Source organism: Ambystoma mexicanum, chromosome 3q (assembly GCF_040938575.1).
Source record: "Ambystoma mexicanum isolate Mex_15411 chromosome 3q, UKY_AmexF1_1, whole genome shotgun sequence".
Lineage (NCBI taxonomy): Eukaryota > Metazoa > Chordata > Amphibia > Caudata > Ambystomatidae > Ambystoma > Ambystoma mexicanum.
In genome coordinates, this window is record NC_090926.1 from 595400706 (window position 1) to 595418795 (window position 18090).

The following is an 18090-nucleotide window of genomic DNA, read 5'->3' on the forward strand; positions in this document are numbered from 1 at the left end:
AAAGTTAAATTGACTTTACTAGTCTTTTCAAATTCCTAGACCCAGCACACCCTATCTTACTATAGAGTGCTGGAAGGGTTACCGGGTATCCCCTGTGTCTAGAAACTCCTGTAGCAGTCAAATGCTACCCTTTCCTCTCGAAATGGCTGGTGGCAGTGATTTTACAACGAACTACCATGATTTTTCCCGACCGTGAACACTGGTAGCGTTACCTTGCGGGAGCCATGTTTTTCAAGATGTCGTCTGAGCCCCCTCTGTTTAAACAGGTCCCGTTTTATTTACACCATTTCTTTTTGGAAAAGGTCCTTCTAGAGTTTGTCTCTGCACGCCAAACCAGGTTTGGTCCCTTTGTTGCTTTGCCGGGCTTCAGGACTGAAGACCGCCTCTGGCACCTGAGTGTCTGGGGTGGGCAGGAAGTGAGGGAGGTGACTGAAACTTCCTGTGCTTAGTCTTCTAGGAGACCCAAATGCACTCTGGCGTGATTGGCTGGCTGACTGTCCGACAAGGACAGCCACCCTGCTGGGTGTGTGACAGCTAGGCTGGAATTAATGGGAGAGAACTGAATAAAAGGCAAGTCTCTTGGCTTGGAAGGCAGAGTCGACCACTGGAACGAAAGAACCGAAGAAGAGCTTGAAGACGACGGCTGCTGCAACTCCTGGACCGTTGGTTTGCCCGGTGAAGCCTTGCTGCAGGTCCGAATCGCTAAGTTCACCTCGACAGAGAAGCCCTGCAAGGACGACTTCTCCCTTTGAATTGGTGGGACCAATCAATTCGACACTAAGCCGCCTGGATACCATTCTCGCAGATGGTTGTATTTTCCTCAGAGTGTTGCAGGAAAACGAATAACCAGGGAGAGGGTCACCCGCTTGAGTGGTTTACCGCAGCTACCAGAATCGAAGATTTGCCAGTTTTGTGACCAGTCCCAGTGCAGGAGTCCCCAGGCGTCCTCCCTCTTTTCCCCACGACTGAGACTCAGGAACAGAGAGATCTGCTGGAACTGCCAGCAACAGAAGTCTTCAGCTGCATCTTTTTCTTAATTTGCAGTGAAAGTGCTTTAAACTTTCCCAACTTGCAGGACTAATCAGCTTGTGACCCAGCATATGATTCTTTCTTTTACGAACTACTTCTGAGAACTTTGGCAAAAACTTTTCCGTTTAACTACCAGAACCGCTTTATCCTATACAAGACTTTAGCCCATAGACTTTGGCCTGACCTATTGCATTAACTCCTGTTAGGCAGAATCATATGCAGTACCCTTAGGGAACACTACACACAATTAAGACTATAAGTGATAGTACAATTTCACCTTTGGTACAAGCCTGTACTACACAGTAAAGTGGTAGTGATGGCTGAGCAGCCAGACTTCCCTCAAGAGCAAATGAGCAGTAATAGGGATTACACAAAGGACTACAATTACTGTGACTCAAGCAAACACTCAAGGTTTCTGGTTAAAAAATATAAGTACATTAATTTCTAAACCATCTGTTCACAAAACACTTTGCTTCTATTAAAGAAAACCGCACTCTAAACTACACACAACCAATTCCTCTTGTTCAGGTCAATTCCAGGTAAGTATATTAGGATTTAAGAGACCGGCGTTTCGAAACAAAGACGTTATTGTGGGTTAATACGCAATCACTTTTTGACAGTAAAGACAGTTCGGTCTTACGAAATTAAAGCGTACCCGCGGGAAGAAATGCACCCGAAGTCAACACACTTAGCACACAGAATTAAAACAAGGGAATAGTGGATACAAATCATAGGCAATACTTTTGTCAAGGCAATAGAATCAGAGGACGTTTTCTAAGAGGTAGATAAAAGTCAATAGGCCTGCGCCAGTGTCAAATGGAGCAGGGGCTCTGTTTTTGAGGATCATACAGTTAGAATAGTTCAAGATTAACGTTGCCAGGAGTACTGGATATTGTCAAAGGGAAGCAAAAGTTATAAGATGGAAGGAAGAAAGGACAAGCCTTCGGAAAGGAAAAGGGTTCACCCCGATTCCTCAAGGTCGGACGGAGAGAACAACCAAATGGACACAGTACCTTAATGCGGATGAAGAAAGCTGGTGCTATGGCAGTGGTTCCTGGTAGTTCCTGCAGACTCACGGTTCCTGAAGCTTCAGTCGTGGGGACAACAAGGACGACGTCTGGAGCGATCTGCACTACCCAGGGATGAAGCCAGCAGCAAAGCAACGATAAATAAAAGGTGCGCTCCTTAAAAATAGGAGAGGGCTCTTCTGATGGCTATCCGGACCACTGCAGCAATTTCGACCCAGAAGAGGATTCTATGGCTTTAGAATGTGAGCCGGTTGATCCCAACAGGCTCAAGGGAAGACGACTCCAGGCTGGATCTTCTCTGTCGTTGAAGGGTAGATAGCTCAGGACTGCAGCAGGGCTTCACCGGGATCCAGGAGTTGCAGCAGCAGTCTTCTTCTCCACTTCTCTTCGGTTCTTGTAGTTCCAGTGGTGACTGACTTCCAGCCCAAGAGTCCTGACTTTTATGCCAAAATCACCCATTCACACAGACTGGCTGTCAATCACACAGCAGGGGGGTTGTCCAGCCCGGACACCCACCTTAGCCAATCGACACAAAGTGCGACTTGGGTCTCCAAGGAGACCCTGTGCAGGGGGTTACTAAACCCCTCCCTCACGCCCACCTAGACACCCAGTCGCCAAAGGAGGGCTTCTTTGCAGAAGCCCGCCAAAGAACGGCGAACAAGGAAACCAAACCTGGTTTGGTGCAAAAAGCAAACAAGAAAGACCTTTCCAACACGAAATGGTGAAAAACCATGCTAGGACCCATGATAAAAACTATATGGGGTAGTGGGTTTTATGTTCACGTCTGTCACCACAGCCAGAAAACTAACATGGAAATCCGTGTAAAACTGATAGTTACCACTGCCACCAGCCATGGCGAGTCGGGAAGGGGCACACAAACGGCCCCTTGAGTTACAGAAGGACAGGGGAAAGATATTCCCCTCCAGTACTCCATTGTAAGATGGCTTGTACTGGATCTGTATTTTAAAAGGACTAGTAAAGCCCATGGTGACTTTACATGTTTCTGGGAGACAGTAGTCCCCCCCAGAAATGGAGTTCACAAGGGAAGTCTAATAGACATGCCGGTGTCACTGCACTAAAGGTGCTGTGACACACACAAGTAAAAAGATGATGCCTAGGGAGTTGGTGACACTCCATAGCCCCTGAGCACAAAAAGTACAACATACACAAAAGGCTCACACTCTTACCAGGTGGAAAAAATAAACCCCAGAAATCCAGCAAAGCTGCTGAGGGACTCACTAGTTAAGGGAAATTAGCCATAAATGAGAATTATCCCCAACAACTCCTCTGGTTAACTCAACGTATTTGCACTGTTTAAGAGTAACTGTAATCTTTTTATTAACCTATGCCTTTTTACTCTTACTTCAAAGTACTCAATGCCATTTTGCTTCTCCTTCAAAGTAGTTTAAATGCCTCAGAAACTTACAGTGTAAAGTACTGAAGTATATTTGTGTATAACAGATTGCCTCCTTCTTGTGAATATTTTATAACTGACTGAAATAAATTAATACATGTTCTACCAAGAAACCTTGAGTGTAAGAGTTTATTTGAATACTTGTGATTGTAGACCTCTGTAAAATCATTACAGCTCACAAAACGAAAACAGACTTCCTAGCCATTACTGAAACCTGGCTCCACCCTGCAGCTGTCCAGCAATTATGCTAGACATCCCAGATGATTATACCCTTCTAAGATTAGATCGTACCACCTCTCGAGGTGGAGGTCTTGCCATAATATCTAAAACTAACCTCACATTGAAACTCTCTCCACCTCATAATACAGATTCCTGTGAATCCCTTACCGCCAAGTTAACCATATCCAACACGCAGTCTGTAACTATCCACCTTATATACCGACCACCAGGCCCTTTAGGATCCTTCTAAGAGGAACTAACAAACATGTCTAACAACCTGAAAAGTTCCTCCCAGAGTCTTATACTAGGAGATTTTAACTTGGGTTTCAACGACCCTTTAGACTCTAATGCTACTCAAATTAATAACTCATTAGAAGAATTAGGATTCACCTAAAAGATCACATGTCCCACCCATACGAAAGGTAGAACCCTTGACTGGATTGCCGAGCACAATTGCCCAATTACGGTCCTGTCCATAATGTTGCAGCCTTGGTCTGACCATCTGATTATGCTCTCACTAGAGGCCTCACCTCCTCTGCAGACTGACAGTTTAGCCCCAGCAGTCCCCACCAGAAACAAAAGAAACATTACTCCTGAAAATCTCATCCCTTTGATACTACCTACTCTCAATTCTATCCCAGAGCACATAGATCCATTCACTATGGTAGATTCGTACAACAAAGTGATGCTATCATCTCTTGATGCCATAGCACCTTTAAAAATGAGAAAGAGCAAACCCTGTAAACATGTGAACACCTGGTTCTCTCCACAATTAAAAGTAATCAGATAAGAGAAACGCCGATGTGAAAAAATATGGAGACTTGATCCATCAGGGATTAATAAGAATAACCTAAGTAAACAAGCGTCCCTCTACAAAAAAGAAATGATCTCCGCCAAACAAACTTCCTACAACCTTCGAATCACTCAAGCCTAGTCTAATACCAAAGAGCTTTTTTGCAATTCTGAAAGAGGTAGATTCCCTCATCCGAATTCCAGACTCATGCCTTAAGGATAAAAACTGGTGCACAGGCATTCAAAATGCCTTGGCCAACAAAGTTATAACCTTGCAAACTAAGATCAACAGCAAAAAGGACACCCTTCTCACCACTTCCAAATCTAGTAACACCAATGTGACAGCGCCGCAATCTATCCTGACTCCACCTTATGAGACCTTTCCCCACTTCAACTTTCGCAAAGTCTCCACCAAAGAGGTTGAAAAAGTCATCCTCCCTCTCAAACCGTCGAACTGCCATGGGGAGTTATGCCCAGCACAACTCAAAAGATGCAGCTCGCAAACTTTCACCTTTTATTACCAAATTAATAAATGCATACTTCACCTCAGGCACTATACCTAACAATTTAAACAATCTTGGGTCCTCCCACTCCTCAGAAGACAAAACTTAGATCCTTCCATGGCTACCAATTACCGCCCTATCACCACAGTGCCAATTCCTACTCAAAATCCTCGACAAAATGGCTTACCTACAAATCCAACAATACTTAGAACACAACCACCTCCTAGAAATCCGACAGTCAGGTTTCAGACCTCAACATGGAACAGAGACCGCTCTGGTTGACCTTAAGACACAAATAGATGAGCTGAGAGATGAGGGTAAGACGGCACTACTGCTGCTCCTTGATCTCTCAGCAGCATTTGACTTAGTCGACCATGGGATCCTGTGCAACCACCTTGAGTCGGCAGCCCACTTCTCCCAAGAGGCAATAGACTGGATTCAGTCCTTCCCCAATAACAGAACAATGCAAGTCTTCTCCCTGCTAGCAGTTGCTGGCCGATGCCTAGTACCAATGGTGGGCCACAGGGCTCTTGTGTGTCTCCCACTCTGTATAACATCTTCACAAAGCCCCTTTTTGATGATCTTGATGGTCTGGGTATCACCTACACGAACTATGCCGATGATCCTCAAATCCTCATCCCGCTGACGGGGGATTAGGACAAGGATTTGGCCTTTGTAAACAGAGTGTACCTCATCATCCAGGCATGGTTGGCCTCACAAGGCCTATGCCTGAATGATGACAAAACAGAACTCCTCATCCAAGGCACAACAGCTAATCTCAACAAACTAGGCCAAAACTATTCCTCTTTCGAAATTGACAACAACATCATTGCTCTGGCCAAGGAGGTAAAAACTCTTGGCTTCCATCTAGACTCCACAGTTTCATTCAAAAAACAGGTAAACGCAATGGCCTCCGCTACCTCCTATACTTGTAAACTATCAGAGCAGCCAAACCCTTCCTCTCTTCCAACAATTGTATCACCTTGGCTAGAGCTCTGATCCTGTCCAAGTTGGACTATTGTAATGCCCTTTATGTAGGTAGCAATAAATACATTACAAATAAGATTCAAATCTTGCAAAAGAATGCTTAAAAGCAGCCTTAAGTCTCCCGAAGAAAGCCCACATTTCAGACACTAGAACTGTCAATTGGCTCTCCACGAAAGACAAAATCTTCCTTAAATCCGTCTCTCTGACTCACAAATGCCTCCACGACTCTGCCCCTCAATACCTCATAGCGAGATTCACTAGACATGTATCTCACCGCCCTTCCAGAAAGGCTAATGCCAACCTACTACTGGTGCCAAGATTCAAACGTACTTTGACCGGAGGGAGCAGCTTCCCTGTCAAAGCAGCATTACACTGGAACTCACTAGCACCTTCCCTAACGGAAGACCTTCCTTACCTACAATTTAGGTCTAATCTTATCCACTGGATTAAGGAACATGATAATTAATGTACTGGTATTTCCGCCGTCCTGCCCGATTTGATACAACACAAAACTTGTAAATTGTAAATATATTATATGTAAAGTGTGCTTTTGTAATTATTCTCTGTATATGTAAATTGTCCTAGGATAACCTTTACTTATTATACCGGTTTTCAATGTTGTCGATGTGTCCACTACTGTAACCATAGCTGGACTCTATCCAAAATGCCTTATGTAACCTAAGCTATTCAATCCTCTTGTTGCTATTGCGTCTTGTTACCCCCTGTGTTAGGTGCGCTTTACAAATAATAAAAAACAAACAAACATTCCCCTTTTGAGATAAGCCTGGCTGCTCAGCAACCCTACCAAAACGGTAGTACAGACTTCTACCAAAGGTTGGTTTGCTTACACCTGTAGTCCTAGTTGTGTGCAGTGGTCCTAAAGGGTACTGCATACAAAGTCTGCCTAACCTCGATCTTCTGGGAATGGCACCAAATAGCAAATCTCTTCCACTTGAGCCCAAAGCATTTCAAAGTAGACTATGCTCTAGCCTTGGCGAGAACTTCTTTGCAGTCCGCCGGGATATCGTAGCCACCGAATTCTAGCACTGCAGGAGCCAGGCCTTCAGGTTCAGAGACCCTGGATTGTGGTGAAGATTGGCACCTCCTTCCCTGGCAAGAAGATCTGTGACCACTGGCAGCTTGACTGGTGGACACGCTGAGCAGGTCCGGGTACCAGATCTGCCTCGGCAACTCCGGTGTGACGAGGATCATCCGGCACCGGAACCGTTTGAGTTGACTGATGACTCAAAGTAACGGCAGCATCGGAGGGAACGCATACAGAAAGAGGCCTTCCCAAGAGAATGAGAATGCGTCCCCCCCAGGTTCCCCTGCTGTCACACATCTGGCACTTGGGGTTAGTCTCAAACAAGTCGATCTAGGGATTGCCCCATCTGAGGAACAGGTCCTCCACTAGGTCCTGCCTAACTTCCATGACAGGATGAGGAACATCCCCTGAGCGACGGCCCAATGCCATAAGTCCTGGGCCTCTTTGGCGAGCGCTGGGGATCCAGGGAAGCATCCGTCGTTACTATCTCCTGGTGCGGTGGGGCCTGGAATCCACGCCTCCGGTCAGATGAGAGTGCACGCCCACCATATCGCTGGTCGAGCGCGATCTTGTCCTGGAAGCTTCCGGACACCTGAATCCAACGGGCGTCGAGGAACTCCTGCAGTGGGTGCATCCGCTGCACAGTCGGATGAGATAAATGCATGACATCATGCCGAGCAGAGACTTGATGGCCCTCACCGTGGCGATCTTCAGAGCGAGCAGCCGTTGCACCTTGCCCAGGATGGCCGCTACTCTCTCAGACGGTGATGCCAGGCATGACACAGTGTTGCGTCAAGATCCCAGGAACAGAGCATCCTGCGATGAAGTCAAGCAGGACTTTGCATAGTTCACTGATTACCCCAGGTCTGTCAGCAGGCGGACGGTCCTCACCGTGTGATCGACAGCGGTGTCTCTTGATCTGGCACGGATGAGCCAGTCGTCCAAGTAAGGGTAGGCGTGGATCCCTTGTCGCAGATGGGCTGCCACCGGCGCCAGGCACTTGGTGACGGCTATAGGCACAGACTTTAACCGAAAGGTAGGGCCTTGAATGGATGATGCTTCCTCTGAACGACGAAGCGCAGAAACTTGCGGTGTCCCTTGTGAATGGGGATGTGAAAGTACGCATCCTCCAAATCCAATAACGTCAGAAAGTCTCCCTCTTCTAGCTGTCCGAGCACGTGTTTGTCATGAGCACTGCTCCCGAGAAGCCAAGTCAAGCCCAGCATCCCCGGAAGCAGGCTCACGACCCTCGTCCCCGGCTCCAGCAAACCCCTATTGGGGCCCTTTGGACCATGTCTTGGCACCAGGCTCATAAGGAACCTCAGTCCCGGCGCCGGGCTCGTAATTCTTGCAAAGGTGCTTGGGTGGACCTACCTGTAGCAGACCATGCTGCATACTCACCTTTGCAAATGCTGGCAGGATGAAGTCCCCAGCCTTCTGCTGGGAGGAACTATTCCCTGAACTGGGACTACTTTCTTACCTGGGTGGGGCTGGTGCCACTCCTTAGCTCTGGAACACAGGAACTCTTTTACCTGGGCGAGGCTGAGGAAGAAGACACCCAATCACTCCAACACTATTTAAACCACACCCGATTGGGTAAACGTGTTTTGCGTTATTCTGCATCTGCAGCAGGACACTCACCGAGTCAGCTCCAGCATTCCAGTGACATCTCCAGCTTCAGCTCAGCAACCTGTGGAAGAAAGACACGAGAACTATACTTACCATCCAGGAATCCAGACACCGGCAGAACCTGCAAGCAAAAGAAACATAAGGTTAGCAAGTTGCAACACGTTCGCAGCCGCACTCGCTTACCTGATCCATCTGTGCTTTCACGGATTCTTCGCGGCCTTCTCTTCAGCAGCCTAACGGCACCTGTAAAGACAAAGAACATTGTTAAGTAGGAATCGGGTGAAGGTGGCCGCATTTACTTTTCTTACCTGCTTTTGTGCGCGTATTACGATCTCTTCAACCGCAGCAGCCTGGCACCTGAAAACAAGAAAAGACATTATTTAAGTGCCATTAAAGACTGCAAGAAAGCCTAACACTTACGTGTTTCCAAACGCCCGAAAGGTCCCGACACCTGCAAATAAGAAAAGAACATTGTTAGAGGCGCTATAATAAGGTCACAGATCATTATACTCACGTACTTCGCATGTGCAACGGCAACGGACGAACAACGCCCGCAACATCTCAAGACCTGAAAACAGAAAACAAGGGACATTATTGAGGTGTCATTGAAATTCCCATACCTACGTACAACTGCACGTGTCGTGCTCTCAGTGACCACGCCCTCAGCATCCAGGCACCTGAAAAAGACAATGCAAAGACTTCATTAAAGATGCCCATCTCTTCAAGACTATAAACTCTTTATACCTACTGGCATCTGCTCGTGCAGTAACGGCGGCATCACCTTTTGGCATCTCAGCACCTGTGCCACTTCTAAGGCCACAAAAGACTTTGAGGACCTCCAGTGACGTAACTGGAACCCACGCACCCCTGCATAAGTCGCAGGATGGAGAGCCCAGCATTTATATGCCTAAGGTGAGAGCTCACCAGGACATTGGACTTTCGGAGAGTTGGCGATTAGTGAGGAGGAAGTCCAGCCAAACGGTCATTAACCCTTTTTTCTTCCGCCTGCAGAAACCTTACCCTGCAAGCCAGACGGTCAATAAGAGGAAGCCCAGACCAGAGAGTCATCCGAGCTCTACACTTAATTGAAGAGACTATAACAGTTCAGCCGGGACCAGTGCCTCCGTGGGAATCAGGTGAGCGTTACAGAGTTGAAGCGTGACCATTCAGAACTTTTGGGACTTTATGTATTTGTTCAGCCGTCGTAGGTCAAGAATGGGCTTGTAGCCCCCGGTCTTCTTTCGCACGAAGTACCTTGGATAAACTCTAGCGCCCCTTTCCTTAGCATGGCCCGAACCTCCAACAGCAGTTGAGGGACGTGGTTTTCCTGCTCGCCCACCAGTGGTATTTGGGGACACTATCGTTGGAACTCTAGGGTGTGTCCGCGGGCGAGAGTGCAGCCCCCAACAATCGGTGGAGATGGATTTCCACACGCCGGTTTTCGCCAACCGGCCCTCCCACCGGGGTGCACGGGTGGGGGCCCGACATCACAGCCGGTTCATTCGTGCTTGGAGGTAGACGGGCCGCCTTGGGTTCCTTGGTGACAACGGCATCCTCCTCTGAAGGCCTTGGAGCGGCCCCTTTTGGTCTCTTGGGCCGAGGATTGGTAGTGCGGGGGAGTTGGAACCCCACCGTAACCCTTCGAAGAATGGGGCGACTTGCCTCCTGAGGGCCGAAAGGAAGGTCTTCGGTGCTGTAGCATGCCCAAGGCATGTGTCCGCCTTGGTGGCTTTTAGAGACTCATCCACAGTATTCCCGATGAGACTGTCTCCGTCAAAGGGCATGTCCAAAACCCTTGCCTGGACCTCCTGGCGAAAGTTGGTGGCCTTGAGCCAGCCACGGCTTCTAAGGCAAACGCTGTTGCCCATCTGGCGGAAACCCACATCGGCGATGTCCATGGCCACCGTGATGGCGCGGTCCGATGCCACTTCGCCCTCTTGCAGAATCTCCAACGCTTCTGACCTCTTGTTGTCGGGGAGGAAGTCCAGATGAGGTGCGAGCTTAAACCACAGCTCCCGGTCGTAGCGTGCTACGATAGCGAGGGCGTTGGCAGCTTCGATGGTCGTTGCAGCAGAGTAGATAATTCGCCATCCCATTGCATCCAATTTCTTCCCCTCGTTGTCCGCAGGGTGGACGCTCCGAAAGATGAAGAACCCGATTACTTCTTCTTGGCTGCTGCAGAGACCACAGAGTCTGGTGACGGTTGGGCCCGCAAGCACTTGGGCACAGAGTCCTGCACCCTATATTTCTTCTCTAGGCGGTCCCGCTTCGCTGGGGCCGTGGAAGGATGTCTTCCCCTTTGCCTCGTGGCGTTGATATAAGAAACCCTCCTTCTCCTCTGGTTCGAGCTCCGAAGCTGTGGATATCATCGCATGGAACGAGACAAAATCGTCCGGCGGAGAGGATCTGGGAGGAGGTGAGGTCCCCCATCCCACTGTCTGTGCCCAGCGTTGTTGCTGTGTCCAACCCTATCTCACCAGTGGGGGGCACAGGAGAGGGCGGCGAAGGGCAGCAGGAGGCATCAGGCGTCTCTTCCTCTTCTTGGCCGGTGGCTCCCCAGTCAGCAGGGTAGAAGGCACCATAGCTGCTGGGAGAACGGGAGGAGGTGTCGCCGGCATCCTCTTCTGTATCTCAGATACAAGGGTATAGAGGGTGTGCAGAATGTCCACCGACAGATCTCCGGGAGGCAGCTGTGGTGAAGGAAGCAGCTGCTATGCAGGAGGCAGCTGGGGCAAAGGGGCAGGGCCCGGGGTCTCCTCGTCCAGAGTCCCTCAGTCTTCTTCGACTGTATCCTCGTCGTCACCCTCATTATCTCCTTTTTTGGAACCCTCGTCGTAGGGCGGGACCCCAACATTTTCCTCGTCGTCACCGATCTCCTGGATGGTCTGGAGGTAGACTAGTTCCTCATCCGCAGTGGAGATATCTGTGCCCTGGAGGACTTCACCGCCTCCCCACGCCCCTTTGTGTCCAGAGGGTACAGTCTCGGGGAGATGACCAGCATCATCTTCTCCTGGGTTCTCAATGGGCTGGAACGCTGTTTCCCTCATGGGCGGGAGGGACACTCTTGCCTTTGGAGGGGTACCCTGCAGGGCTGCCCCCGCAGCCTTCAAGTGGGACTCGACTACCACCTCGATGGAGGGAGCCATCTTCGTCTGGTGCACTTGGACCTTCATGGTCAGGCCAGGACCCTTGTCCTGCTTGGCCTTTGTGGTGGCCCAGACACCTTGTCCTGCTTGGCCTTCTCCTTCAGGGCCTTCTCTGCTGAGGGTAGGCCGGACACCGTACCCTATTTGGACTTCTCCTTGGTCGTCTCCAGGGCCACCTTCCGCTTGCCCGGGTGATCAGACTTCCTCTTGGATGAAGATCCGGAGCGTTGGCTGGAGATCGATGCAGCAGGAGATGCAGAACGCGCCATGGCTGCCGAGGAGCCCGCCACAATGGCGCCCTGATGGTAGCGGACTCGCAATGCTTGGCCTTTTGTTGGCCCAGCGCGGGAGGGGTGCCCTCAAAGGACTTAGAAGCCTGCTCAGCTTTCCCGGATCCGGGAGAGGCATGCTCCTGGGACACAACCAGTGCAGAGGCCTTGGTCTGCAGCCACTCATTCAGCCGCTTACACCGATCCTTCAACGTGCATATCGAGAATTCACAGCAAGATGCACAATCTTCTTCCTTGTGCATCGGGTACAGGCAGTAAAGGCACTGGGAATGTTTGTCGTCCGTGAAAACATTCCATAAACCGCATTCAGAGCAAAGCTTGAATAAGGTGGTGGAATCCTTCTCGCCCGACATGGTTCATGCGGCGTAGGCCTGAAGAATCTTCTGGAATTCTCCATAAAGAAACTCAATGAAATCTGCTCTTAAGGGGCGCCGAAGAATCCGAAACACGGGTCCCCATTAATCGGAAGGATGATCGATGGAGCACAAGCCTCAATTGACTGAAAAATAGAGTAAAACTCTTCCAAAAAAGCGAAAAACGCAGTAAAAGTTCGAGAGCTAAACACGAGGACTCCCAACACTTGAACGTGGGGTAAAACTCTGAAGATGGTTGCCAGAGGAGGGGCTTAGTTAGAGGGCAGTTTGACCCAGAGCTCATCGATTGGTTGTTAGGAGAAAGTTCAGAAATTAAACAAACTGATTTTTTCTTTACCAAGGGAATATTCATGAGCATGTGAATCCATGCCAGACCCCATGCTGGAGAACTTGCTATGAGAAGGTTAAATCATAATTATCATATGTGTACTTGTGCAATCATAATCGGCCATTGCATACAATGCAGTAAAAAACAGCCAACAATAACCTCTTGGTGCACGTGCCTCTTGTTTCACCAAACAATGTCTTCCTCTAAGCTAGTTACACGATATCTGGCTCTAGCCAGGTTAATTCCTGACATTCAGTTGTGGTAACTTATTTGCTTACAGTTTAATTATACAATACAGTAAAAATTTTTAGATTCAATGATTTGAAATTTAGATTATAGAACAATCCATGAAATGTTGATTTTAGATTGAATGTTTCATCCCGTCAATAAGCCTTCCAGTGCTAGCGCAAAGGGCATTGTCGCTCTGTTCGGGAGAATTCTCATTTCTGTGCTCATTCCCTTCATCCTTACAGACCCCCAACTCTTTTGCTGGACTTTAGGACTTTTTCATTTGAACCCTGGAGTGAGTAAGACCTTTTTTCTCACTCTCTTGTGTATTCTGACCTAATTTGGATTACATATTTCCTTTGTTTTTGGAGTCTGACAAACTCCATAGGCATCTACTTTTTGTATGGTGACACAAAGCACCTTCACCACAGGGTCACAGAGAAATTCTTTAGATTTCTCATAAGGTTTAAATACCTTTTGTTGTGTGAACTACTGTTCCCATGAATAGTCAAGTAAAATTGACATTTCTTACCTTTTCTCTTTGTAGGTCCAGCACACCCCATTCTATGGGGAGCGCTGGGGGTTACCTAGTAGCCCCTTATCCTACCTACTCACGTAACATTGTTTATGTTACCCTCACTACTTTAAATCGCTGGTGGCAGTGGTTTAATTTCCCTACCCTTGTGCTTTTCTACCGCAGGCTGAATCCTCAACTGCAGTATAGCATCCATGGGTGACCATTTTGTCAAAATGGCCCCAGTCTTCCTTTTTCTCCATTATCTGTTTGTGAGGTCTTTCTTGGGCTTTACTCTGCGTGTCAAGCCAGGTTTGAGACCTTTGTTCGTTTTGCCTTTGGCGGGCTTCAGTCCTGAAACCAGCCTCTGGCTCAAGTGTCTCTGGAAGGGCAGGAAGTAAGGGAGGTTCTCGGAACTCCACCGTCCTTTGTCTCTAGGAATGCCTAAATGCACCCAGTCCCGAATGGCTGGCTGGCTGTCAGGACAGCCACCCTGCTGTTTGAGTGACAGCCTAGGCTGTGCATGAATGGGAGAAACCTGCTTAAAAGGGTGAAGGTTTTGGGACTAGAGGCAGAGTCGACCACTGGGAAGAACACCAGACTAAGAAACCATGAATGAAGCAAGCTGCCTCCTCCTGGACCTTTGAATGGCCCGGAGAAACCCAGCTGCTGTGCTGAAACTAATTTTTCTGATCGACAAGAGAAGCTCCGGATGGGATGACTTCTACCCTTGGGTTAGTGGGACCAACTAACCCACAGACAAATTACACTGGACCATCTTGACCGACTAGCTGTACTACTTTGCTGCTGCAGGAACCAAGTGCCAGGGGTCAAGAAATCCGTAGTCTAGTGCAACGTCTGCAATCCAGCCAGAAGCTCCAGGAGTCTCCTAAGGACCCTCCAGAAGCAGGACGACCAGAGCTCGAGTCCCCTCACCAGAGTGTAAAACTCAAGAGTGAAGGAAGCCCAACCGGTCTCCAAGATATGCTGTGGTGCCGTTTATCGCGTGCTGAAACCGCAAAGTGCCACTGATCCGAAAGGAGCTGGCAGCTGCCACCGACCTCCAAATTGCTGCTGCAGGAGTCCTTCAGACATCCTCCCGCTTGTCCCCACAACTGAGGCTCAGGAACCCAGGATCTGCATCGCTGAAACATGAGAGGCCAGCTGGACCACTCTTCTTAAAACCAGAGGTACGGTTCCGACTTGGGGAACTTACCTCAGTGTCTTTAGCGTTGCTCTTCTCAGTTAAGACTTGCAGTAGCTACTTTTGTTAGCGTTGATTTCAGTTCTACCCTCCACAAGTGTAACAGCTTGTGACCCTACAGTGATTTTCTACAAAACTCTCAAACTTTGTGCAAGACATTTATTAAGTACGAAGTGCCTCAGCTCCATAGACTGTGCTCCAATTCACTTTGGCTGTCCTGGCTCTCTGCAGACTCTACTAGTCCATTGCCTTTGATATTTGCTGTCCCTCAGAGTTGAAAACTTGGTCTTAGACTGTTATTGTGGGGAAAGGTTTTGTCTAGACCTCATTGGAAGATTTAAGTATGCTCACATGTCCCGAGAACCTGTATAACCTTTTTCCTTCCTTTCTGCATTATTGTCCTTGTGAATGAAGCATCTCCAAAGAGGATCTACTAAACTTATGCGGATTCTGAAAAAGTATTTTAAAGTATATTTGATTGTTACATATCTTGCCCTTTTTAAAGAACGCTTATTTAAAAATGTGTGTTAAATAAATAACTATTTATAACTGAAACCTTGAGTATACGTGCTACTTGTATTTGCGAATTTCATTGCTACAGCTCTACAGCTCACATTTACCCCTCTTGAGATGAGCCTGGCTGCTCAGTCACACTACCAACTTGTTTAGTACAGGCTTATACCAAAAGGTGGGTTACCCAATACCAAGAGGAAAAGTGTTGTATTCTCACACAGTGTTACTACATCAATTCTTGCCCAAAACGCTTGTACCCAGTGTGGGATAAGATTCAGTGTATGCCTATATACAGTAACAAAATTCATTCATGGTATCTCCTAGGGAGTCCTGTGAGTAGCTGTAATCAAGGCACTCCCGTTTGTTCAACGGGTGGGTAAGAGTATGCCTCCTGGATTAAGGTGGGTCTGTGTGTCAGGTTTCTCAAAAAGAGCTGTGAAGACAGCGTGCATCTTCTCCTAGAAGGAAGCAGTGTTCCGCTCAGTCATTCAGTGGTTGGTCTGCTGTTTCTACTTTACAGACATGGTGAATGGCAACAATAGTCTCAGTTTCTTGTGTCTCAACTTTATCGACAGGATCGAACTGGACTTTCATTCCCGTCAGTAACAACAGCTTCAACATGCAGTAGCTAGACCAGCAATGTGGCTTGACTTCAGACATCACAGGTCAACAGAAATCTCTGCTGGCCATCAGTTGAGAAATGCAATTCAAAGCACCCAGCAACAGCCGCAAATCCCTGCTTGGAACGAATTCCTGAATTCTTAAGTCCAAAATTCTCACTCTCCTCCCCCCGCACACCTTCCATGCAACGATCAGCTGATGCCAGACTCTTCTACATCTCAATATTTACCATCACAACCAATGGAGGAAAACTTTGCATTTACATGTGCCGATCAGACAGCAGCACTTTTGTCTACAAGCAAATCATTATTACAGAAAGTATCTGAATGCCAGGCTCCTGCATAACCAATTTCTTCCTGCGCTCTATTTTGCTTACCTTCTTCCCCCTTCAGATTTCCTTAAGCCACTTCGATTTCATGATATGGGGCCATTTGCACATTACAAGAATTAAAGTATTTATGGAAATAAAGGAGGGGGGGAGAAGACACATTTGACATGAAAGATGGGGTAAAATAGGAAGAGAGAGAGAACCAGGTGGAGACAGCGAGTGACTGAGGTGTACAAGAGGTATAGGAAGGGTCAGACCACAAAGTGACAGATTCCATGGCCACTCAAAGAAATGTGCTCACCTTTTTGGTCATGGTGGCTGAGAAGAGAAAAGTTCTTCGGTCCCTTGGAATAACCTTCAGTATTTTGTCCACCTGCAGAGCACCAAAAAATAATAAAGAAAAAAAATATGTTATTGAAGAGGACTTCTGGGGGAGAACAAAGCAAGGTTGGTATGGGGTCTTCTCTCAGCCAAGTGTTCTAGGGTTAAGGCATCTAACTGGCAAACAAAATAGCAGCACTTGAATTCCAAGTTTTCCCTGGCTCAAGTACTGGCAGCCAGGGCTTCATTTTCAAAGACAACTCATTACCCGTTTGGTTTGTTGGGTCCATACAGTACTAGAAGCATGCCACAGAATAATGTGTGTGAGTGCATGGTGGAAATGGTAGAGTGGACATGTTAGGGGTTTATACAAATGTCACTGTATAGGACAGGATTTAGGAAAGCCCACCAAGGGTGAGAACAGGGTTAAACCTCTTAGGATCAGCCTGAACTACTCAAAGGTATGGTAGAGTGTCGATCATCCAGGCTTAGTCTAAAGAGGGAGGAGGACTGTAGTTAGATACAAAGATCTCAGAGCATACCATGGTTCAAGAAAACACTTCAGTTATATAAAAATAGACATTTATATACTCCAAGGCACACTGTTGTAAGTTCAGGTAAGTACTATAAATGAAACATATATACAGTATAGGATCACTTGCAAGACTCTTTCAATAGTAAACCATAGATGCTCATAGGTATCACAGAGTAGCCTTTACAGTAGCAAATCAAAAAATAAACCAACCGCTGGCGCGTCAGGGTTAGCCAGTCTGATCTGGTATTTAAGTCCTGTCCGTGCCGTGAGCTGATCAAATAGGTGTTGCCGTTTATATCTTGTTTTATATTCATTTATATTTATTTTAGAATCTATTAGCCTGCCTGTTCATATCCATTTTAGAACCTGTTATTTTTGAATTATTTGACAATATTTAATAACAGTATGCCATGCATTACTCACCGTAATAGCATTTCTGATGATTGTATCTGCGTAGATTCACATGCTGTGCATATAGTCTGACATCTATTGGTAATCTCAGAGTATTGCATCTTTCTTTCAAAGAACGAAAGGGACATCGACACGGGCAGGACTGTAACACTATCCCTAATGTAGCTTGTAGTGTACCCAAAATCCTTCATGCGTTGAGGTACCCCAGATTGTGTTTTTTCTGCCGTGAGGGAGCCTTATAGTTAGTGCGAGTACAGAAAAAAAAGGGGCAAGATGTCTATGTTCCTTCTACTCCATGAGGGGAGGAAGGGTGGGTGCATGTGAATCTAAGCAGATACAATCACCAGAAATGCTATTACAGCAAGTAATTTTTGAAAAAATGTTTTGATTTAGTTGAAAATCAACTTTACAAATATGTATAAAAATGTAAAGGTATTTTCTATATAAGAAAAAGATAAATTTGTATCTCTTTCTTAAAAGAAAAAATATCACCTATCAAGGCACAAATATTCTAAAATAGTCATTACATAATTGCATAGGACTTAAAATCTATTCGCTATTCTCTCTCTCTGCTTTTGCAATGCAGTTCTCATTACATACACAACAAGAAAAACTAATCGCAAGCTTCGGG

General features: G+C 47.2%; 1 protein-coding gene across 1 annotated transcript in view; it reads right to left on the bottom strand.

Annotated features, from left to right (window-relative positions):
- The window catches only part of DDX47 (DEAD-box helicase 47), a 413891-nt gene that overhangs the window by 231710 nt on the left and 164091 nt on the right, over positions 1-18090 (bottom strand). Inside the window, exon 6 of the mRNA XM_069654450.1 lies at positions 16494-16565. Coding sequence (XP_069510551.1) covers positions 16494-16565 — 72 coding nt within the window. The remainder of the gene's footprint in view (positions 1-16493; positions 16566-18090) is intronic.